At 39.8% G+C, this 23,790-nt stretch overlaps 2 protein-coding genes and 1 pseudogene across 3 annotated transcripts; 1 reads left to right on the top strand and 2 right to left on the bottom strand.

Moving 5' to 3' along the window:
- Positions 1-4,876: 4,876 nt before the first annotated feature.
- Positions 4,877-5,858, top strand: LOC116919337 (annotated as a pseudogene).
- Positions 5,859-12,559: 6,701 nt separating this feature from the next.
- Positions 12,560-13,572, bottom strand: LOC116918687. The gene has a single exon (XM_032924421.2). It carries the CDS (start codon positions 13,485-13,487, stop codon positions 12,579-12,581), a length of 909 nt encoding a protein of 302 aa, XP_032780312.2. The 5' UTR covers positions 13,488-13,572; the 3' UTR covers positions 12,560-12,578.
- An 8,423-nt stretch (positions 13,573-21,995) lies between these two features.
- LOC116919338 lies at positions 21,996-23,406 on the bottom strand. 2 transcript variants are annotated; one of them, XM_032925310.2, is made up of 5 exons: positions 23,239-23,406; positions 23,002-23,178; positions 22,804-22,939; positions 22,632-22,738; positions 21,996-22,575 (listed from the first exon to the last, which is right to left on the bottom strand). In XM_032925310.2, the coding sequence occupies exons 1-5, from the start codon at positions 23,404-23,406 to the stop codon at positions 22,228-22,230; spliced, it is 936 nt and encodes a 311-aa protein (XP_032781201.2). In that variant the 3' UTR covers positions 21,996-22,227. The 2 variants fall into 2 exon arrangements, with proteins under 2 accessions (XP_032781201.2, XP_045036663.1); XM_045180728.1 differs by having other exon boundaries at positions 22,638-22,738.
- Positions 23,407-23,790: the final 384 nt, after the last annotated feature.

Below are 23,790 nucleotides of genomic sequence, written 5' to 3'. Positions count from 1 at the left end.
GACGTAACTCACACCAGTCGAGTTATCTAAGAAGATGCGCACCGCAATGTTCTTTTGGTCTGCCACGAAGGCCTGAATCGCGTAGAGAGCACCGAGCAGCTTCAGCTCGTTGATGTGCCTCTGCCCGTCCAATCCTGTTCAAGGCCCACGAGTTCTGATCCCGTTACAGACCATCCCCCATCCCGATAAGGACATATCCGAAAATATTTATTAGTCTGGTTCCCGTGGAAAGAACATCTTACCCTTGGATTTCTCAATGTTGGCCACCCACCATTCCAGGTCGAGTACGGCGGCGGAGGAAAGCCGCGCCTTGGTCTCCAATTCAAACTTATACCGTTGAACTTTGGTTTTTGTAAAAACGCTGTAGGCTACGGTAATGAGACTATGCAAACGGAATCGCTAGAATCGCCTAAAAAAAGTTATCCTGAATGGACGCCAGAGTTTGTAAGGACACAAGTCTGACCGCCAATGCCGTAACACATATTTTCCTAACCGCTTCCGCTTTAGAGCAGGGAAGGGAAAAGGAAAGGTCGGTAAAATTAATGATCAAACCCAAATATTCCATACGTTGGCTGGGAATGACTCTCGACTTTTCCATATTAAGCAGAATCACGAACGACGGGAGTAGATCAATTACCGTCTTGAGATCCGCAAGTGCTCCCTCCTTGGAGCCATTCGGCACTAGAATATCTTCTATATAAATTATTAAACGTATACCCTGCGTACGTGAACACGCCATAATGACTTGTAAGATTTTCTTGAAAACCTATTGGCTGGAGCAAGGCCAAAGGGCATACAATTGAATTCGTAACCCCATATCGAAACCGTAGGTACTTATGATGCGCTTTTACCATCGCCACCGTAAAATAAAGGTCTTTAAGGTCAATTGTGACCATCCAGTCGCCCTCCCGAACTAAGTAGCGAACTGACTCAAAATTCTCCATTTTGAAATGTTGATACCTGATAAACTGATCAAGCGGTTTTAACTTAACAATCGGCTTAAGTTTACCCGTTTGTTTTTTCCTAATGCAGAAAAAAGAACTGACAAAACCATCAGAGCCGTCCGAGACTTTAGTCACCGCACGCTTGAGTAAGAGGTCTCGAACCTCTTTATCGGACACTGAAATCATCTGTTCAGGCATGAATATTTTAGGGGGAAGAAATTCTTGTACTGGTTCAGACGTAAAATTCAAAGTTAGGCCCTCACGTACCGTTTTAAGGATCCAAACGTTTTCCGTGATTGATACCCGGTTTGGGGCAAATATTTTTAGTCTAGAGGCGACTGTTATCAGAGCAGTTTCAGTATTACCAAAACTAGTTTCTTACCGATCAAGAAATCTAGAAAAAGATCGGAACGAACTTCTAGGGTCATTTTGCTAGAGGTTGAAGGATAGAATTAAAGAAAACCTTCGACTCGCTGCCGACCAGTTTAAGCATATTTCGCGGGTACGCGTGGCTCGTCCACCATGAACATTTCTTCTTCCTCTACCCCTCAGATTCGCATTGTACTGCGGGGGATGAAAGACCACTGCCCTTGAAGGCTCCGGGCATCGTAAACGTCTTATTCCTGCAGTCGTCTGACCTCCGACGACAGCGGCTGCTGTCGCTGTGCTAGCCGCCTGGGCCAGAGTGTTGTCTGGACTAGTGTTTTTCGTTAGCATGGCCTGTAAAAATTTCTCTGTAAACAGAGATGTGCGGGCCTCTTTACCAACGTCGAAGGCATTAGCCTCTCGCAACAGGAATTTCGATTCTGGCTCGACCAGCACAATTATGGAATCACGGCGTTTCTCCGTTATGCTGAAGTAAGTAAGCCCGTCCCCACTGCTGTAGGGTGGCCTCCACTGAATGTTTGACCGCTAAGCTGTGCGGTAAGGTACACAGCAGGGCATATAAATGCACGAGAGGAGGCGCAATGTCCATCATTTTAAATTGCGTTTTCATGAGGACGTCTTCCATCGCGTTAACCCCGAGCAACACACTAATACGGGTTATAACAGAGGGGAAGCCTCATCTTACTAGTGTGGTCGTGATTGACACAAACATTCCAATTTCCAACACACCCCTTCAATCACAAGACACGACAATCAGGTATCATTCAAAACAGGGACTTAAAGATAACACATTCCAATGTCGTTTTGAAATGCTGATTGTTTCTGATTGTGCAGGTTCTTAGTTAGAGCATCCGTCAGTTGATTCTCGGTTGGTACATACTGGATGTTGATCTCCTGCTGCGTCTGCATATCTCGGATGTGATGAAATTTGACGTCCATGTGCTTAGTTCTATGATGAAACTAATGATTGTAGAGTCTGTCCGCTTCCAATTTCCAACAAAATACGTCTTAACCATACAATTTCTTGTGTAGCCATGCTAGCTGCAATATACCCAGATTCAGCAGTGGATAATGCCACGCATTTCTGTTTTTGGCTGCTCGACGCTACTGGACCTCCATTGAGCATAAAGATGTTTCCAGTGGTCGATCTTTGGTCGTCTCCATCTCTTGCAAAATCAGAGTCGGAAAAAGCACGAAGCAAGTCTTTTTTGCTTTTCCTCCAAAATAGGAGATTCCAAGCGCAAGTGTTCAATTCAGGTATGCGAAGATCCGCTTAACAGCATAATGAAAAATTGATTGAATTTTTGTTTCCAAGCCCTCGAAGCTTGTTTCAGTCCATACAAACTTGTCTTCAGTAGACACACAGATTGATCATCTCTTTTGAATCGAACTGTTTGGTCCATAAACAATTCTTCTTCAAAATCTCCATTTAAAAATGCTGTCTTCACGTCAAGCTGGGGCAGCTCTAGGTCGTGTACTGCAGTATTTTTATAAAATGACACGGAGTGAGTCGTGTTTAACAACAGGGGAGTACGTCTCACCATAATCAATCCCTGTCCTCTGAGAGAACCCTTTAGCGACCAGACGAGCTTTGAATTTAGCCATGTTTTGTCTACACCTTTTGATTTTGAAAATCCAGTGGTTTTGTATTGAGACGCGTACGGCTGGAAGCTGGGCCATTGACCAGGTTTCATTCTTGATAAGAGAGTCCATTTCATCCTCTATCGCTGATTTCTACTCTGCTGACTGTGTTGAAGCAATGGCCTATTCATAAGTCTTTGGCTCTACCATCGTGTCTGGATCGAGGGATAATCCCGCGTAAATGCCTGCTGTAGATTCATCAGCCCAACGCACCGGAGGTTTTCTTCTTCTTGGACCAAGCACGGGTTCTGAAGAGCTTGCAGGGCAAGTGGCACTTTCTTCCGTAGCTGGGTGTAAGTCAGGGCTTGGAACGAGACTATTTGTACTCCCTTCGACTACATTTGTAGCTGGTCCAGAATTCATGACGGTGGCTTCAGCGTCAACGGTCTCAGCAGCATCTTTTGAAATACTGAATGAATTGGGCTCAATGAAATAATGATCTTCTGTATCATCTGAATCAAGTGAGATTGAGTCCGAAATAATTTCATTAAAGATGACATCTCTGCTAACAAAAATCCTTCTTTGAGTCGAGTCTCATAATCGGAAGCCTTTCTGGGTCTCACAATATCCCACGAAAGTACATTTTCGAGCTTTAGGGGAGAATTGGTCTCGCTCCTCATAAGGTATATGCATATACGTCACACTTCCAAACATTCTTAGGTTGGAGTGATTTGGTTTTCTCCCAAACCATGCTTCATATGGTGTCATATTGGGTAGGGCTTTTCCAATAACTCTATTTCTTAAAAAATAGCACAATGTGAAGCTTCCGCCCATAACTCACGTGGTTGATTAGTGGCCGTAATCATCCTTCGAGCTGATTCGATGATTGTCCTATTTTGCCTTTCCGACACGCCGTTTTGTTGAGGTGCTTTCGGGATTCTTGTTTCATGTCGTATTCCTTTTGATTGAAGCCATCTCTGAAATTCACCCCCGATATACTCTCCGCCGTTGTCGGTTCTGAAGATGTTTACAGAGTTGTTGGTCTCTTACTCTAACGGAAGAACAAAATACTTGAAATGATCAGCAACTTCCATTTCTTGTTTGAGAAAGAATATTGAAGAATATCTAGAGAAATCGTCCTGGAAAATTACCATGTAGCATGACCCGCTAAGAGATGGTATTGACATGGGTCCCACTAAATCAGAATATATTAAATTCCAAATGCATGCACCTCGAGTTCGACCTTCTGATGGAAAACGTTGGTAATGATGCTTCCCATACACCCATCCTTCGCAGATGACCACTGTTAAAAAGGGTACCACTTATTTGGGGTTGTCAACCACCAAAAATTTGTAAATGTACGAAATTTTGACTTTTTTCGAAAATTCTGGGGTTTTACGTACCACTTTCACTTTTTCAAGTATGTCGCAAATATTTTGGAAAAATAACCCCGAAATTTATGGGCTTCAAAGAGAAAGAAGTTTTAGAATAGACAAACACAGGTTTATTACTCACAGAAGTACATGGCGATGAATTTCTGTCTTAGTAGGGACATTCAATTTCTGGGAACGAGAAGAGGCAGAGTGAAAGTGATAGACATCAAAATTCTTCAGTTGTAAGGGATTCAGAGCAATTTGCAAACAATCTGTCCTTTTTTCAATAAGGAAAGACTGATTTTTGTTATCAAATGGAACAGTTCGATACATCTCACAAATGAAGTCGAGTAAAGTTTCCAGAATTTTTTGTTTGTTGAGAAGTGACTGCATCTCCAAGCAGTAAATTTACGATTTTACAAATAATATTCACTTTTGCAAAAATATGGAAACTAAAGCAAATATGACGTAGCTATGTTGCCAACAATTTACTAAAAAGGTACGCAAACAAGCATGGTCTTAGGTAACAGGGCAAGACGGCAACCTCTAACCCGAGTAAGACTTGTCAGATTTTATTGTATGGGAACGGAAATGGCGTTTCTCGATAACGTGAAGAAACGGTGTGTATTTGTCGAATTAGTTGACGGTAGGGCAAATGCTCCATACGAAATTATTCTAGAAGAAAGCTCAACTGAGCAAATCGATTTGCAACAAATTGCGAATCGTAAAAAAGCTATCCCACAGTTCACTTTTGAAGGTGTGGTTGTCCCTTTCATGCATGAGTCACAATCGTCACAAAACTTTGATAACATACTCCACTCAACTCCCATTCTTCACTAAAATAGTTCACGAACATCTTTTCAAGATTACACACATTCAGGTATATTATTTAGTCATTTAACACAGAATGTCTAGTAAAATTTTCTATGATTTCTTTTTACAGGCAATTTGGGGAATGTTACTACATCCAAGCTTCTTAATACTATTTCTTCATTTGATTCTGGATAGGATTGTGATGATGTGTCTAGTGGTAAATTGTATACTTAGTGAAAGTAAATTTTATCGTAATCATTTGATTTATTTTGCATAGACAATTTGGTGATCGCTTCTACATCTAAGCAACTTATTTCTATTGCGTTGGATTCTGAACAAGGTTCTGAGCATGTGCCTAGTGGTATGATTAGTACAGTAGGCTTAATGAAAGTGAATGTTGTCGTAATAATTTTTTTCCACAGACTCTGATGAAGAGGTGAATGCTCAGGAAATTTACAGCCAAATTTTCCCTTTGTCAGAACGTAATGATAAAGGCTATCGTCGACTTGATACTAAAAGTTACAAAGTGCCATCATTTTTCGGAACCGCCCTGACCGAGAAGATGAAAAATGCGAAAACTCTATTGTCCGAAAACGAGTATAAGGCTGTATACCGGACATTAGCCGACTCCATTGAGATTCAGACGCTGCATCCACATCCGGATTCTATCCGTTTTGTTGTGGACACCACGTTGGCGAGATTTCAAAACCTCATCATTGACAAGAAAGACCAAACTGCAACTTCTTCAGGATTCAGTTAGCCTGGATGCGGTTTTAAAGGAGACGGTCAATCGTCCCCCGTTCATCATTCAAATTGAAAATTCCTTCCACGTCATCGTAGATAACCAAGTTTTGGTAACTTCTAACTCGGTCTCCGACGCATTGTTCAACGTATTTTCCTCTTACTATGTTTTCTATATCGAATATAGTAAGCAAGTATTGAAATCATTGTTGTTCCTGCAAAGTGAGGTCTTCGGTTTAAAAGATGATTGTTCCATTAATTGCCCTGGTTAACCTCTTTTTGTAAACACTCTTAATGCTGTTAAACTGTAATTGACCTTTTGTTCGTTGTCATTGTCGTCGTCGTCGTTCATTAATGTTTCTTTGAACTGACAACATTCAAACAAAATGCAATTTTGGTCGGCAAAGAGCAATACAAAGTTTAATCGTCTTACATTCCGTCTAATTTCTTTAATTGGCTCATCGTTCCCTAGCTGGATAGGCTACTATAGAATAATTTACGTAGGTAACCTTCTAAATAACCATGAAAATTTAGGGGTAACAACCACAACAAATTCGTATTGCGATACGATACAAATTTTTCGGGTTTGGGAACCCCAGATCTGGTTTGTCGAAAATTTAGGGCGTTTAACCCCGAAATAGTTGGTAAGTTTTTTAACAGTGACAGGTTGTGAGGATGATGATATCAAGAAGCCATCAGCAACCTGAAGAGATTCCATCTTTTTTATTTTTGCCGTATTCAAATGCCCTAGGCGATGATGCTAAGTGTTAACTGATGATGCGATTGTTTTTGAGAGAAGATAAACATCTGATGATTTCATGGCAGTGGTTTCACCTTTGCTGATTTGGTTGACCGGTTCAAAGTCCAAAAGGTAGAGGTTAGTTATATTGCTAGTGCCTGTACCCACAACGGTCTTGTCGTGAATGATGCTGACTCCATTGTTGTCAAATATAACTTTGACTCCTCCTTGCTGCACGTACTGAAAATAGATTTGCTCCAAGCTTTGGAACAAAGAAGACGTCATTTATGATGTTGTTCATCCAATAACCACCGATCTTGGACCGAATGCAGATGTTTCCTCTACCAGTTGCTTGAAGTGGGCAATAGTCAGATCCAATCCACTTCACAGGGTAGCTCCCCTTCTTTACCAGGTTGAAAGTTGAAAACATCCATCGCTGGTCTGACATATGTTGAGAGGCTCCAGAATCGGCAAACCAGTGCTTAAAGTTTCTGCAAATAATTGAAAGATAAGATGTAATACACGAGGAAAATCTATAATCTATTGTCCAATCAGTGTGATGACGACTCAAGGCAGCATCAGCATTTTGTATGCGCATGTGCATGTTTTACCCAGCATTCATCTTTTGTGTGTCCAACTCTTCCATTTGGATCACAGTAATAACAAATTCTTTTCTCAATTTTCTTACTTGGTTGTGCATCTTTTGGTAGGGCTTGATTTGACCTTCTTGAAAAGAAAGCTTTGTCAGCAGTAGACTCTCCATAATCTTGTAGCTTGTTCAAGCTTTTTTCTTTTAAGAGTCTTGTGGTGAGAAGTGACAGTCTCTTCTTTGGATCTTCGACATTTTCCCATGCTGAGACAACAGACCTAAAATTTCGAGGTAGTGTGCACAGGATCTTTGTAATTATTTGATGCTCAGTTTGAACTTCTCCTAGACCACTCAGCTGATTAGCCAGAGTTTCAATTTCGATAATGTGCGACATCACATAATTTCCTTGCTGGTAAGAATAACTATAAAAACCTTGTTGTAAGTAATACTTGTTTTCAGAAGCAGCTTGATCAAACTGGGCTACCAAGCGATCCCACATTTCCTTGGATGTTTTACAGTTGATAAGGGATCTTTGAAAGGCTTCTTCAATGGTGGCCACAATGCAGCAGCTCGCAGAGGTGTCTTCTTGATCCATGAGTTGACAGCTGCAGCATTCAAGTCAGCAGGTTGTACTGATGGGGTTGGCTTTGCTTCATTACCTAATACAACTCCCATTAAATCATGCTGTTTTAACACTAAAGAAATTTGAAATTTTCAAAACGGAAAATTAGAACCATTAAATTTAATAATGTGGCTTGCATCTCTTTTTTTTTTTATTTTTGTATTTAGGTGCCACTGGCCATGGCTGTTTGCCACTGGTTGCAGTTTACGGGCCACCTGGTGAAGCCCTTACACACCGCTGTTTCTGTTAATATACATTTACATTTTTCAGACAAGATTTAAGGGTAACAGGAGGGGGAAGTTGTGTTTTTGTGGCTGTTTTTTAGTTTTGTTTTTAGTGTTTATCGGGGGGTTTAGATTCTTTCAATTAATTGTGTTTCTATGAGAAATGTAACTAGTTGTTTAGCTATTGCTCCTTGTGTGTGTTTAGGGATGTTGGGGTTGCACCCCATCAGTGTTGGTATGTCTAGGGGCAAAGAAACGTTGTTTTTTAACAATACGTTCGTCAGTTGTGTTCTGGCATTGGAGTAGTGAGGGCAGTGAAGGAGTATGTGTGTAGTGTCTTCTTTTTCTTCGCATCCGTGTAAGCATTCTGGATTAATGTCCATGCCCCATTTGCTTAAAGTGTTATTAAGTTTGCAGTGGCCACTTCTGAGCCTAAAAAGTGCTGTCTGGTTCTTTCTTCTTATGTGGGTGTGCCAAGGGCACATGCCCATTCTCTGACGGTTGATCACTCCAGCGTTGGTAGAGATGGTTTTTAATCTAGTTAAAACTTGTTGTCTATGGATGTTTTTCATTTTCAGCAGTCTTTCAGCTACATTTGGACAGTGGCTCAACTGGTGACCAACGTTTGAGTGGCGTCTGGCGTTGGCTAGATTATCTTCTGTTGCATTGCCTTGTATACCTGAGTGGCTTGGTATCCAGTAGAATTTTATTTTGGTGCCTGCTGAGTTGAAATTGACCATTTGTTTTATTATTTTAGGTATTGTGTTGCTGGCTGTCCATTTCAAGTTCCTGATTGCCTCTATGGCTGCTTTGGAGTCGCAGTAGATGGTGATCATGTTCCAGTCTTGGTGGTATACGTGGGTCAGGGCTTGATTGATGGCTTCTAGTTCAACGTTGAAGCTGTTTGTTGTTTCAGATTTTTTAATTTCCAATTTAGGTATGAAGAATGCACATGTTGACTTCCTGCTTGACATGCATGTGGATCCATCCGTGTATATGGACAAGTGGTCTGGCGGTTCATCTTTGTTGATTGCTCTGAAGGTTGCAGACGTAAGGTGAGTGTTTTGTTTTGCTGCTGGTTTGCTCATAGGGAACAATTTGACGGGGATAGAAAATAGTTGCCATGGTGCTATGGGATCCGTGTATGGTTGATCGGATGGTTTGTTTCTTGGGTGAATTTTGTAAGTTAGCTTTAGCTCTCTTAGGTGGCGAACGGTTGATGGGGTGCTTCTGGTTTTCCACTCTTTGTTAGATTTTGACAGATAGTAGATTGTAGAGTATGCTGGATTCCATGGTTTGCTGCATAGCTTCATTAGGTAACTTTTCGTTAGTAGGTCCCATCTTTCTTAGATAGAAGTTATTCCTGTTTCTGCCTGCATTAGTGCTATGGGGGTTGATCTCATGCCTCCTAGGATGAATCTTAATATGCTGTTTTGAGTGGTTTCTAGTTTTTGGATTCTTGTTTTCGGGGCTGATGAGATGACTGCGTCTCCATAGTCTATTTTGCTGCGGATGATCGCTGTATAAATACGGAGGAGGAGGGTAGTTTGCAGCGGGTGTTTGCCAAAGGTAAGCATTTTCATTAGGTTTGCTCTTTTTTGTATGCAATTGTTGATGTGGTTGATGTGATGGTCCCATAATAGCTTGGAATCAAACCAGATGCCTAGGAATCCGCCACTGGATGGCCACTGTTGGATATATGTAAACAATATAACAGAACGCCACAGCGCTCACTGCGGGTGTGGCGGAAACTAGAACGTGTAGTAAGAAAATTTGGGGAAAATTGGGTTTATATTTCATGAAATAACTTGAAAAGTAAAATTAGCTCCCGGAAATCATTTATTGGGGTGGTCAAAGATAAACCGCCAATTAAAATGAGACCTGAACGGATGAGGAGCGAACTCTAGTTCACTATCGGCAACGATTTTCGTTGTCATGATTTTTACATAAGAGCCGTGTAAAACAAGGACGCGTTTTTAAGGGAAAAAAAAAGGAGGTGACCAGCTAAAAGTGGCTGTGAATTTCACAGTTTCAAGGTTATGTAAACAAAATTTATCCTGAATATAAATGAGGGAATAAATAACAAAGTTCATTTTTTCAAATTTCAATTTTCTTGTATTTTAATAGTTTTAGTCGAATCACAAAAACACGCATATTTTAAAAATTAAAATAAGTACACTAAATATTAATATTTTTCGGGAGCTTTTGAACAGGGCATAGATCAAAGGGATATAAACACAGCTCATGTAAAAAACAACTTATTACAATTTGTTTGGGGTTCAACATACAATTTTTGCTAGCCCGACCGGACTACTTGTACTGTTTGCTTTCTTTGATGCGTTTGTTGTTGATGAGTAGGTTTAGTTCTCGTTCTTTTTTTGTTTTCCTGGTGAAGGTGACAGCTGCGCATTTGGGGGTTGAGAGTTCAAGTTTCCAGTGTTTGGTCCAGCTGTCTATTATGTCGAGGTATGGTTGTAAGGCGGTCTCAGCTTGTCGTTTGTTGATTGTGGTGACGAGGATTTCTATGTCGTCTGCAAATAGGGACGTTTTGCAGCCAGCTACTGGTGGTGGAAATTCAGCCATCATGATATTGAAGAGTATCGGGCTTAATACGCACCCTTGGGGGACGCCTCTATTAAGATATCTTTCTTCGGACATGGTGTTTTCCATTTTGACAGTAATACTTCTGTTGGTTAGAAAGTTTTGGAGCCAATTAAGTATGTCCCCTCTGATGTTAAATTTTTATAGTTTGTAGATTAATCCTGTTATCCATGTGTTGTCATAGGCCTTTTTCAGATCCAGGAATACTGCTGTGGTGGATTTCTTTTCATTGAAGCCGCTGATGATATCGGATTCGGAACGAACTATGTTGTCGTTGGTAGTGCACCCACTTCTGAAGCCTGTTTGGAATTTTGGGAGGTATTTGTGTTTCTCTAGGTGCCATTGGAGTCTATTATTAATGATTTTTTCCATGATCTTGCATGGCATGAGGTCAGCGAAATTGGCCTGTACGAGTCGGTATCTTCTGGAGGTTTATTTGGCTTTAGGATTGGGATGACAGTAGCAGTTTTCCAGTCGGTGGGTATGTATCCTGTGACAAGTGATTTGTTGAATAGGTGTGGTAAGGTTTTTAGGTTAGGGTCATTCAGGTTGCTGATCATTTTGTTGTGGATTCTATCTTTCCCCATGGCCTTGCTTTTGAGGTTTTTTAAGTTTCTTCTGAGTTCCGCTTCCGTGATAGTTGAGTTGAGTGGGCAGGCTTGCTGGTCGTTTATTACATCCTGGATAATTTGCTTGTACAGTTTTGAACGCTCGTCACTCCTCTCTCTTCTTTCATTTAGACAGAATTGATTTAGTAGGGCAGTTGCTTTTTCGGTGGGGTCAGTAATGAGATCACCATTTGCGTCTTTGAGTGGTTTGCTGGAATACGTATTTTGAGGGGAGTTCATGACGTTTTTTGTTAGTCTCCAGAATGCTTGGTTATTTCTTGGCTCGCTCAATGCTGTTATGTATGGTCCCATGAGTGGTTTTTGGCTGCCATGATGGTTTTTTTTTATGGCTTCCATTTTATTGAGAGCGGTTTTGTCAGATGGGAGTAGTGTTTTCCGCCAAGTGTGATAAGCTTTACGCGCTGCTGCGGTGGCTTTTTTGCAGAGTGGTGTCCACCATATTTTGTTAGACTCTTTTATGTTGGTGTTGGGGGAACAGTGTTTGGTAGTAGTTTCGATGATGGCCGAGTAGAAGATTTTGTACGCCTCGTCTGTTTCTTGGGTTGACATTATGTTTTTCTCTCTTAACTTCTTTTCAATTCGTTATTCCACTCTTCCCATTTCTTGTCTGAGAATCTCCAATAGTTGTTTGCTGTGATAATGGGTGGTGAGTTGATGTGTGCTTCGATGATAATGGGGGTGTGGTCACTACCCCAGTAGGCCCCAGTTGTGATGGATAATAGGTGGGCAATGTCAGGTAAGGCAAATGTGAGGTCTATTGTGGAGCTTCGGTTTGCGTTAGGGTTGGGCCGTGTACCTAGGTTTTTGGGGGTACATAGGGGACCTTATCTTCATTTAGCAGGATGTCAGTTATGATGCGTCCACATTTGTTTTGGGAGTGGTGATCATCCCAGCTGGGCAAATGCGCATTCAGGTTTCCTCCTAATATTAGGCTATTGTTGGATGAATTGATAATGTCTTCAAATACTTGGTATGTGCAATGGTCACCATCAGGACAGTATATGGAGATGACATCAATTAAGTTGTTGTTTTTTAGTTTCACAGTTAACCCGATGGCTTCCATGTCTCTGGTGTTTTGCTGGTTTAGTTAAACGTGTATTGCTGGTAACGTCAGAGGAGTGGCCTGCAAGTTCTCTTTAATTAGAATGGCGACACCACCACCCTGATTTTGGCTGTTGAGGTAATGAGCTTGGTATGCTGAGAATTTCGGTATGAAGTTATCGCTCCAAAAGGTTTCACTTAATAGGATAATGTGCGGGTTGGTGATTTTAATGTTGTATTTGAATTCTTGCAGTTTAGATTTATATAGGTTTCTTGCGTTCCATTGAATAATTTTTATCGATCCAGCCATTTCTTGTTTGTTGTTGTTGTTGCTCGGCGGTCTATCGTGTGGGGTGGTTTTGGTGGTGGGCGATCATTGTTATTCAGTGTCAGGCTCTCCTTCACCAGATTCATCAGCGTTTCTAATTGGTTGTGTGTGGCTTCGAAGCCGGAATCCATGTTCTTTTGTAAGTTGTTGACTTTTTCTGGGAGGTTAACTAGTGGAGCAATTTGTTTCTTCATAATTTCGACTGTATTTTCAAGGGTTGAGAGTCTGGCTTCTGTGTGTTCAGGTGGTTGGTGGTTTTTAAGGAGGAGGATTTGGGATCTTAGGTGGTTGATTTCTTGCTTGATGTTGTCCAGATCGATGTCGTTTTTAGCGGTTGTGGCCATGTTCGGGATGCTGATCGGTTTCATGCTTTGCGGTTTGCTGAGAAGCTTGCTGGCTTCCCCTATGGGTAGTTTGTTTTCGTAGACGAACTTTATTATTTTTTGTTTATTCTGGAAGATGGGGCATTCTGTTGTTCCCGCTGCATGTCCAGGTATTCCGCAAGTGGGGCATTTAGATGGGTTAAGGCAGGTGGGATCAAGTGGGTGGTGGAGTGAGCAGTATTTACATGATTGTTTTGTTTTGCAGAATTCCTCAGGATGGCCAAAGTTCCAGCATCTTCTGTAGAGGGCTGGTCGTGGGATGAATTGTTTAACCTGGAATATTTCGTGGGCTATTACTACTTCTCGTGGGAGAGATGGTGTGTTGAAGAAGAGTGTAACCGTTTGGGATGGTACTTTGGTCCCATTATCTGACATGGATGAAAATCTTTGGGTTTTGGTGACTCCCTGATCTGCCAGAAGTTCTGCGAGTTCTTCATCTGAGTTGTTGATTGGTACGTTACGAATGATCCCCCTGATGATGGAGTCCGACATAGCTAATGTGCAATAGATTTGAAATTCTTTGACTGATTTGAGTTCTAAAAGTTGTCTTTTCTGTCCGTTGGTTGTCGGGTAGATATTCAGGTCGCCCCGATGTGTCCATTTGGTGCCTTCTCTAAGGGGCCCCACGATGTTTATCAGGGCATTTATGAAGTGTTTTTTCTCTGTTAGGCTTAAGAGGGTGAATGCTTTGGGCTCGCTTGTTAAATGGATGATGACAGGTGCTCCACTGATGGGTTGATCAAAAAGGTCGGAAAATCTGGGGTGGATTCGTCGTGCACTGTGGTTATCCGAGATTTGTTTCCTTTTGTTATTACACTCCTCTACTTCCATAGATTGGTCGATGACACTGGATACAACTGTTAAGTCTCCTGGGGTATGTTAAGCCATAGCGTGGTTTTGGGGTGGGAGGGGGGGGAGAGGGGGGTTGAGACACAGGTAAATTTCACTGCTTCGGGCTAATTAGCGCGCACTATTCGACACGAGTGTATGGTTCCGCATCTAAGGTGCAACTCCCTGGCTTGCATCTCTTGTTGCAGAGGTATTGAATGCCATGATGTTTCACAAAAATTGGGTGGTACAAAATTCGGAGTATAAAGACCAACTGGGCCCATAACCTGTTGGAAACTGTGAAAAATAAATATACCAATTAAGACACGGATCCAATAAACCTCTTTACTTTGACTTTATTTGAAGAGTGCAAGACATGTAGAATTTTATCACACGACATTGACAGCTGGCGCCAATGGTTGCCAGTTGGGACCTGAGTTGATCTTCGAACTTTGACTAATTGACTTAATTGAGTCAGGTCAGGCTGTCAGGCAATGCTGTTATGCTGAATGCTGTATACTGTATAGTCACATTCGCACCACAAGCTGTTTGAGTTTGACTGAGAATTGAATTGCACAATGGCAAGTAAACGAGGATCAAAATCCAACAAAAGTTTGGAGTCTTCAGCTTCAGGAGCGAAAAAACGAACAAGTTCGACTTTATCAAGCATCAATGGTGAAACTGAAATCTTGTTCGACATTAGTGATGATGAACAATCAATTTCACGAACGTCTACTTCTGTTCGTAAGTATTAATACAATCATATGAATTAAATTGTTTGTATCTAATTGAAGTTAACTATTTACAAAAGGCACAGAGACACATACAATTTTCCCACTCGGTAGTGCTGGTAAAGGAAAGATGTAAAAAGTCTGTCAGAATCAGAGAAAGATAGTCCTAGCTCGACCTTGAATTCTAAATGTGTTTTAAAGTCATGGGTATGGAAACATTATACTAAAATAAGTGATGCTAGAGCTGAATGCAATTATTGCAAGAAAATGTTTATGGTTAACGCTCATGGTTTAAAGCCGGTTTGATCAACGAAATTGATTCACGTTCCCACAATCTGACTGAATTCCATATTGAAAACATTGACGAATGATGATTCAGAAAATTGTTGTAATGATGTGGACAAAAATACAACTGGTTTTTCACATAATTTACGACTTATACTGTTGTGTAAACTGAGTAAAACTTGTTGTGTAAACTTGTGTAAACTGTCTAAAACCGCGGTTCTTAGTTCTTAGTTTTAGGAAAATCCGCGAAGTGACCCAGCAAACCGCGGAAACCGCGGTGCGATCGGTTCCCAAAAATTGATAAACCAAACCGCACCGGTTTGGCCTTAAAAAAAAAAGGAACCGCGCGGTTCGGCCAAAATCGTACCCGATCGTCGCGGGCTGAGCCCTAATTGACACAAACATTCCAATTTCAACTAACTTTCCCTGAATTAAATAAATTATTATTTTATTTTTTGCCTTTAAGGCGATTAATCTTTATGTTAGCTATCAGAACTTATTTCTGAGCTTCCCACTCTGATGATATGAACTGTAGAATTTTTCTTTATATATTATTCTAGTTTGTAACAACATCAACATTTGACTGAAATTCCCATTTGAAATATATGGGGCCTACTTACCCCACTACCACTGTCAGAGGGGCATGTAGGCAAAAATTTTTTATCTCTTTGAACGTTCCTTTTAATATGAATTCTTTAACATAGATCAAATTAAAAAATAGCATGAGAAAGCTATTTAAATCACTATTTGTTGTTACTTGCGACCATAATATGGCACTGTTGTGATTCATTATAAATACCAACCAGATGCGCACAACTGGTTGGTTGCGGAAACCAAGAGGGTTGCAGAACCAACTGTGTGTGATGGAGCAAGACGAATGAAGATCATCGCCGACGTGAGACGTTCTTCTATATTCTGACCTAGTACGATATAAGTTTATCTGCTTCACTTCTTGTGCCCTGTTCTATCAAGCTACAATGCAAGATTAACAGGTCCAGATCCTACTTACCAATTGTGTGTATGCCATATGATTGATTGAGTGACTAACTGGAATATTATATGCTAACAGGTTATGGGCCCAGACTAAACGCTAAGCTATACATATAACATTCCAGCATGGCTCAAAACTATTCTCTTGATGTGATTAAACACGCAAGAAAATTTGATGGGAAAGATTTCACTACTTGGAGACACAACATGGAAATGATGTTCACACTAAAGAATCTAAAACCCATTGTTGAGGTACGTGACCTAATTTAACACATTAGAAGAGAATATTCTGAGTTCTAAACCCACACTCACTGTTGGAAACTTACAGGGCTTAATCATTGAACCTGCTCAACAGTTCGAGGGCGTAGATAATAACCAGCAGTTAATCAATGCTGAAGAAATCGAAGAGTGGAGAATGAGAGATTGCTACGCGAGATTCCTAATCTTCAACAGCTGTGATGAAATAAGAAAGCTTGCACTCCTCAACAGAAAAAATAGTCACGAGATGTGGACAAGACTTGAGACGCAATATCTTCAGCGTGCTGCCGATAACAAGCACCTCCTCCACAGAGATTTTCTCAATTTACGACCAACTGCTGGTGAAGACATCATGGTGCACATTACTGCTCTGGAGGAAATGGCAACATAACTTATTGACCTAGGGGTCAACATTACTGAGCACGATTTGATCACGACCATCATGTGTAGTCTTCCTGCTAGATTCGGTTTTCTTGCATCTTCATGGGACAACATCCCTGATAACGAAAGATCCATGGATGCTCTTCGAGCAAGAATTGTCTCTAAACAAAGACGCATTGAACTACGTCGTATTGAAGAACAAGCTTCGCTACCTCCAACAACGGCACAAGACAATAGTGCACTTCAGGCCACTGGGGTCCAAAGAACGCCATTCAATCGTAACCTACGTGGGGGACATGGACGTTCAAGTGGACCACGCGAAGTTGTAAATCGAGACACAGCTAAGTGTACCTACTGTGGCAAGTCCCGCCACTACGAATTTGAATGCAGGCTTCGGATCGCGCAACAAGAAGAGAAACAAACGACACCACCCAAACGTCCTAACAACGACGACAATGGAGGTTCGAGATCCAACTTCTCTCTTATTTCTGTGGGCAGCCTTCCTGATGGAGATCTGAATGGAATTTTACTAGACTCTGGAGTGACTCGCCACATGTGTGAAGAACTTTCGTATTTCTCCGATCTATGTGATATTCCGCCGAAAAGCTGGCCTATCAATGGAATTGGTGGCAAAATACTACACGCTACCGGAGTCGGAACTATCAAGATGACATCATTTGTTAATGGAACCTCCGTAGACGGAGAATTGAAGAACGTTCTCTACATACCTTATCTAGGTGTGACCCTTATCTCAATTGCAAGTCTATCAATCAATGGATACTCCGTACCGTTTTGCAAAGAAAACGCTATTATACGAAGAGAAAACACCATCGTCATGACAGCTTCAAGATCCGGAGAAGGTCTCTACAAAGTCAAGGCTACTGTATCACGATATGCCACTATGGGTCTCAATGCCGACACCAGTCAAGTTACTCTTAACGTTTGGCACAAACGCTTGGGACATGTTAACCATCAAACTGTTCGACGCATGGCCAATGGCATTGGTATTGTCGGTATGAAGATTACTCCAGGATCCGAATCTATGGACGAATGTTGTCATGGCTGTGAAGTTGGTAAGATGCACAAACTGCCATTCTCAAACAGCACTACCAAGTACTTCACCGTTGGTGAATGTGTCGTGTCAGACCTCGTTGGACCGATGCAAGTCAATTCTGTGGGAGGCGCTCTGTACTACATTCTCTTCAAAGATGTCTATAGCAAGTAAAACACGGTTTATTTCCTTAAACACAAGTCAGAAACTGCTAACTGTTTCCTTGAGTATACCAAGATGCTGACAACTAGCACTGGTCATCACGTTAAACTTTTTCGTTGTGACGGTGGAACGGAATTCATCAACAGTCAAATGAAAACAATTCTAACATCGCTTGGGATTAAACTACAGACCAGTGCTTCTTACACACCTGAGCAGAATGGAATAGCTGAGAGAGACCACCGCTCCACTGTCGAATCGGCACACAGTCAAATTCATGATAGAAGTGTTCCGTTGAATTTGTGGGCGGAAGCAGTAAATTATTCTGTATACGTTTTGAACAGAACTCTTTCAAAGTCACATAGCAAAACCCCTTTTGAACGTTGGCACGGTGTGGTCCCGGATATCGCAAATCTACGGAAATTTGGATCGATAGCATATATGTTCATACCTGATGCACTTCGACAAAAACTCGACCCGAAAGCCACAAAAGGAGTTTACGAGAGAGTGAGGAACAAAAGGCGAGTCGCATATTTGTTGTTGCGACCGGACGCACCCACATCACGAGACATGTTAAAGTATTCGAAAATCTACCTTACTGGCCTACGACTCCGGAGCAACCTCCATCTACATCTCAGTCAGAATCAAAATCTCAACCTTTGATCAAACTGGATTCACTAGAGAGTGGGGTGCTTCCTCTAACTGTACCGAAACGTATCGAAGAATCACTACAAGAACGCCAGGTGTCAATCCCACTTCGTAAGTCACTTTGTGGACTCATACCCAAGAAATTGTTTCCCATGGATACGTTCGGGTCATACGCTGCTGCTAAGCCGTCAACAATGCCCATGTCAGGTTGCATCTCCATCGCCTTAAAGGGATGTTCTTTATACTACGAGCCACAGACTTACAAAGAAGCCATGAATGGGGCTGAAAGTGCTGTATGGAAACTGGCTACTAATCGTGAAATGGCAGCCCATCTCAAGAATCAGACTTGGACTCTAACATCTCTTCCAAACGGACGGACTTGCATTCCCAAATTCCACCCAATGGGTGGAATTTCAAGGTAATGAGTCCGTTGAGAAAGGCGGTAGTGACATCCAGCTGGATGAGCTCAAGATTCCGCGCGGCTGTAATAGAAATGATGATTCGTAGAGAGTCGTAGCGGACCACGGGAGCAAACGAATTTACTTTGAAATTTGAAATTACCTTTGGGTGATAATGATTATACTTATCACATTGAACATACTAAAAAAAAATAGTAAAGTTTATAGATAAGTATTTTTAAAGAAATTAAGTACTTAAAAAAAATAAAGTGCCATAAGTCAACGTACTTTATTTTTATTTACATACTTATTTGTAAAACAAAAACTTTTCATTGAAGTATTTTATAGAAAAGCAAGTGCTTTCATACTTTTATTTCAATTTCCCGTCGCCTACGTTACCTTACACACTCACATTTCTCAATTACCTCACATTTTTGTGAGGATACAAAAAATATATATATAGAGTAAAAGAATACTATATATATAATAGAATACTATATATATTATACAAAGTATTCTATTACTCTGGTAAAACTGTAGAAAAAACAAAACAAATGGTTTCTTAGAATTCGGCAACTCCGGTTGATGCCGCAAAAAACGGATTTCCATAATTTCGTTTTTTAACCCCCTGTAAAATCGTTGGATAAAAAAAAAATCTGAAAATTAGACTACAGGTAGACCCAACGTAGCTCTTTTTTTAAGCCCTTTTGCGTCTTCGTAGCCCTAGCTGTTTGCAAAAAAAAAATACCAAAGTGACGTCATTTGCATAAGGTCCCCTCGGCTTTCTAAAGACATTTTCGTCGAATTTTTACCCACCCTTCCCATAAAAAAAAATTCTGGAAAAAATTAGGGACGTTTTCACTATTTATGAGAACGTACACACAAAAAACTGTACCATTTGGGTGAAAATTGTAGCACTGAGAGAACCGCAAAAACGGCATTTTTGCATAAGGTTCTCTCAGGCTTCCAAAGACTTCTGGTAGGTACTGTTTTTAAAAAATTTGGTTTCTCACAAAAATGTGAGGTAATTGAGAAATGTGAGTGTGTGAGGTAACGTAGGCGACGGGAAATTGAAATAAAAGAATGAAAGCACTTGCTTTTCTTTAAAATACTTAAATGAAAAGTTTTTGTTTTACAAATAAGTATGTAAATAAAAATAAAGTATATTGACTTATGGCACTTGTTGACGTTGTTTTTTTGTTTGTTTGTTTTTACTTGGAGTACAATAGGAGTGACCTTCAGAGGGATTATGAAGAAGAATGAACGACAAACCAGAACAGCAGCGGCTCCCTACTTATTGTTTCCTACTTAAGAGGTGCCAGGGTCTCTTACATGGCTTTGGATACTTAAATTCCGCCCATACTTACATGAGATTTCCTACTAAAAAACCTGTTTCATGTAAGAATGTTGTAAGTAGTTAAGTAGGCTCAATAAAGGGTCTAGCCTACTTAAAATTCATTCGCATACTTTTTTTTCTATAGGTCAATTATATAATCTTTAGTAAAAAATTCAGCAAATGACTTTTTTCATATCGAAATTTGTTGTGGTTATAAAGATATATCCATAAATGGGGTTCAGAAATGAAAAAAATATATCGCATACCACGGGATTCGAACATCAGACCTTTTGGGTCGTAATCCGATGCTTTACCACTGAGCTGCACTCGATGATATGTAGGTTGCAAACAAAGCGTCATATACTATAAAGGTCTGTTGGGTGATAGAAAAATTTTAGAAAATTTTTTTAAGAAATGGTATCATTTGATTTTACGTGCTAAAATTCTGTAATCAAACACCACCGATTGATAAAATTTTTGAAGTTCATAGTTATAATTTAAATAAATTTATACTAATATTAATTTGATTAAATTAAATATCGTTTTCTTAGTTGAAATAGAAAAAGATAGAAAGAATAATGTTCAATTATCTACCGAAAATCATTACCTTTTTTAACAGTGCAACATTATAAACTTTCCGGTATTCCTGTGATGGAATTTGATGTGTTCAAAAAAAGTTGTTGGATTTTCAATTGACAGTTCATGAGTAGTGTTTGATCATTAAAATTCGTCAGAGTTACAAGATACTTGCAATTTTAACGACTTTGATTTAGTCAACCTGCTTCACTGTGCAAGGTACTTAACTAAAGAACTTAAATGGTATAAAAAGTACTTAAATTTTGGAAAACGATACTTAATTTTGATACAGCTTTTAAATGTAAGTATTAAAAATGGGTAAAGTATGTTTCGCAAAACTTGAATAAAGATACTTAAATTAAAACATACTTATTTCGAATGTTTCATACTTAAAATGCCATTTACCATCTTATTCATAAGTGGGATGGTAAGTGTAAGTAGCATAACCACATATAAGTATTTGCAATTTACAGTAAGTGACTTGGAAAACTCGTTTTAAGTAAGAAATTGCAAATTTAGTAGATTTCCGACCTACTTAATCAATCAGTAGGAAATTTCCTACTGAAATACTTAGATTAAAGTACACAGTTAAAATTAATATGTACACTTAACCCCACTTGCAAGTGGGGTAAATGGAAGTACCCACTTATAAGTGTAGATGCCCACTATTAGGTGTATGCATACACTTAATTATACACCTAAAAATAAGTGTATCCCCCCACTTAGGTACTAAGTGTGTTTAAGTGTACCCTAAAATCCTATACTTATTCCTAGCAATAGGTGTACAAATAGGTGTATAATAAGTTGGCTAAATTTAAGTGTACAAAATTTTTAAAAATAAAAATATTCAATTTGTAGGAAAAAGCATCATCAGTCAAGTCTGACCATGCTATATTCTGTATTTAAAAATAACATGTCTCAATCGAACAAGAAACAGCACAATTTTACACATAATTATGATGGAAACATATTATGAGATAAACACGCTGCTTTTTAATTGGAAATCATTAGACAGAATCAGAATTCACAGCATACAAAGTTATGTGTAAACTGGGACAATAATATAACAATAATACAATACAATATAATATGGTTAATATAACTGCACAGTAAAAAATTTTACCCACACTTAACCCCACTTACAAGTGTGGAAATGGAAGTCCCCACTAAAAATTGTTGGTACCCACTTAAAAGTGGGATAGTCCACTTTGGGGCACACGTAAATGAAGGTGTGCCACTCCACTTAGGGCCTCAGTGTGGTTAAGTGTGGATCAAAACGCACACTAATAAGTGGGCAAAAAAGTGTGGAATAAGTGTGAGCACAATAAGTGTGGGTACCATTGCAATGAATACCAAAAATTTGATCCAACAAAGTGTCTTTTTTGAAAACATTACGTCATTCGTACAAAAAGAATCTGGATTGGGATACACATACAGAAGACTACTACGTTTTAATGATTAAAAACTGATTGGTGGTATTATAAGTAGAGGAAGTTGGCCTGATTATGAAACAATCCATAAAATCACATCGAAAGTCATTCCATATGAGTTGAAGAACGAGAGACGATAACATTAAGGCGTGTGATCTAATTCAGGAATTAAAAGCCTCATCACCTGCAATGTGTTCGAGGACGTTGACAAAATCTTGATTTGATGCGCTTATTTTGTTATTTTTACTCAAGAAAATCTCGAAAACAAACTGTTCGAAAAAAATGAAGAATTTGTCTAAATACTTAGGATATTCAAGACGAAAAATGAAAAAAGAAGCAAATAAAACATTAAATGCTCTAGAACATTCACATCCTAGAGGAATTACAGTTTTGTCAATCACCAAATTGAAAGAAATAGGGTGCTCCATCGTCCCGGTGACAACAAGGAATGGCTGCTTATGGTATGTAGAATCTTTCTTTTCAGCCAAGGTTGAAATGCATTCATTTTCCTATGGCAAAAGAAAAATCAGCGTTTCGATTAAGCAGAAAATAACAAAGTAATCACCTTTACAAAGAGGAAAAGGCGACCTAGTTTTGAGTCAAAGCTGGCTTTCTTAACGTTGTTGACACTTGGCAGTAACTGAAGAGTTAATACCAGGGATCTTAAACATTCTACATCAATGTAAAAATATAGATCGTTAGTTAATCGTGAGTCACTGTTACAAAAAATTATGTACCATCACTGCATTTCGGAATAGATTCTCCCTTCCTTTTGGCCAATTTCACCAAAGAAGATGAAAATTTAGATAAAAATCTTTTGTTTAGGGCAGCCGGATCGCTGGCAGGATACTTTCGTTTAAAATCCTGAAGGATCTTTTCAAAATATTTACATTAGGTACAAATCGAATTAAAAAACATTTTAAATGGATTTTTACCAACAAACCCTCCTCAACGTCAACGTAACGGGGATTTTCTTTAAGAACGTCACTGGCACACTGAAACTTGTTTTTGTTTTGCTGGATTTCCCGGTAGACGAATGTTTCTTCCATGTAATAATTGACGATTTTTGGAGTGTTACTGACAGACGACGAGTGGGTCCTTAACCACATCACCTGAAGAAGACAAATTAAGTAACATTAAAATCTAACTGAAAATAGACTAAACAAAATTACCATTGACTGCATCATTTCTTCGTCTGGCATAATCTTGCATTCCACGGACACAGCACCGTTCGTCTGTTTTACTCTTACTTTTTTTTGCACTGTAGATGTTTCACCACGTTCGATTTCAATGGAGTTTGAAGACACATTTAATTTTCTTTTTTTGGAGTTTGTAAGCATTTCAGGAATCCAAATTTTTTAAATGTTAACACAACAGCATTGGTTTTCTACGTCTCCGCCATTTTCCCAAATCACTAATGCATACTTTTCACAATGGTCGTCAAGTTTTTCACCAGCATAATAGTCACGACCGTACTCCATTTTTTTTTTCTGTTTCTGATTTCCTGTCTACACGAATGGTCAGTGAAAAGTAGTTTCAAGGTCATAAATGAGGGGATGGACACTTAGGAAAACCCTTTTTCGTCACGTGATTGAGAGGGGGAAATGCCGGGGGTAGCGGCGCGAATATTTACAATAGAATTTTAGAGTGTGCTCCACACTTATCAATGGGCACCCGAATTGGTGAGGTACTCCACTTTTTTTGCGTGTGGTCGAAGGTGTTTC

Source organism: Daphnia magna, unplaced genomic scaffold (assembly GCF_020631705.1).
Source record: "Daphnia magna isolate NIES unplaced genomic scaffold, ASM2063170v1.1 Dm_contigs021, whole genome shotgun sequence".
In the NCBI taxonomy this organism is placed as follows: Eukaryota; Metazoa; Arthropoda; class Branchiopoda; order Diplostraca; family Daphniidae; genus Daphnia; species Daphnia magna.
Note: the sequence above shows the minus strand (reverse complement) of the source record. Positions and strands in the feature narration are given on the sequence as shown.

Coding starts and splice junctions, on each gene's coding strand:
- LOC116918687 (XM_032924421.2), bottom strand. CDS start 13,487: ATGTCGGACTCCATCATCAGGGGGATCATTCGTAACGTACCAATCAAC.
- LOC116919338 (XM_032925310.2), bottom strand. CDS start 23,406: ATGCTTACAAACTCCAAAAAAAGAAAATTAAATGTGTCTTCAAACTCC. Junction 22,940..23,001: donor ACGTTGAGGAGGGTTTGTTG/GTAAAAATCCAT, acceptor TATTTTGAAAAG/ATCCTTCAGGATTTTAAACG. Junction 22,576..22,631: donor GCCTTTTCCTCTTTGTAAAG/GTGATTACTTTG, acceptor CTTTTGCCATAG/GAAAATGAATGCATTTCAAC.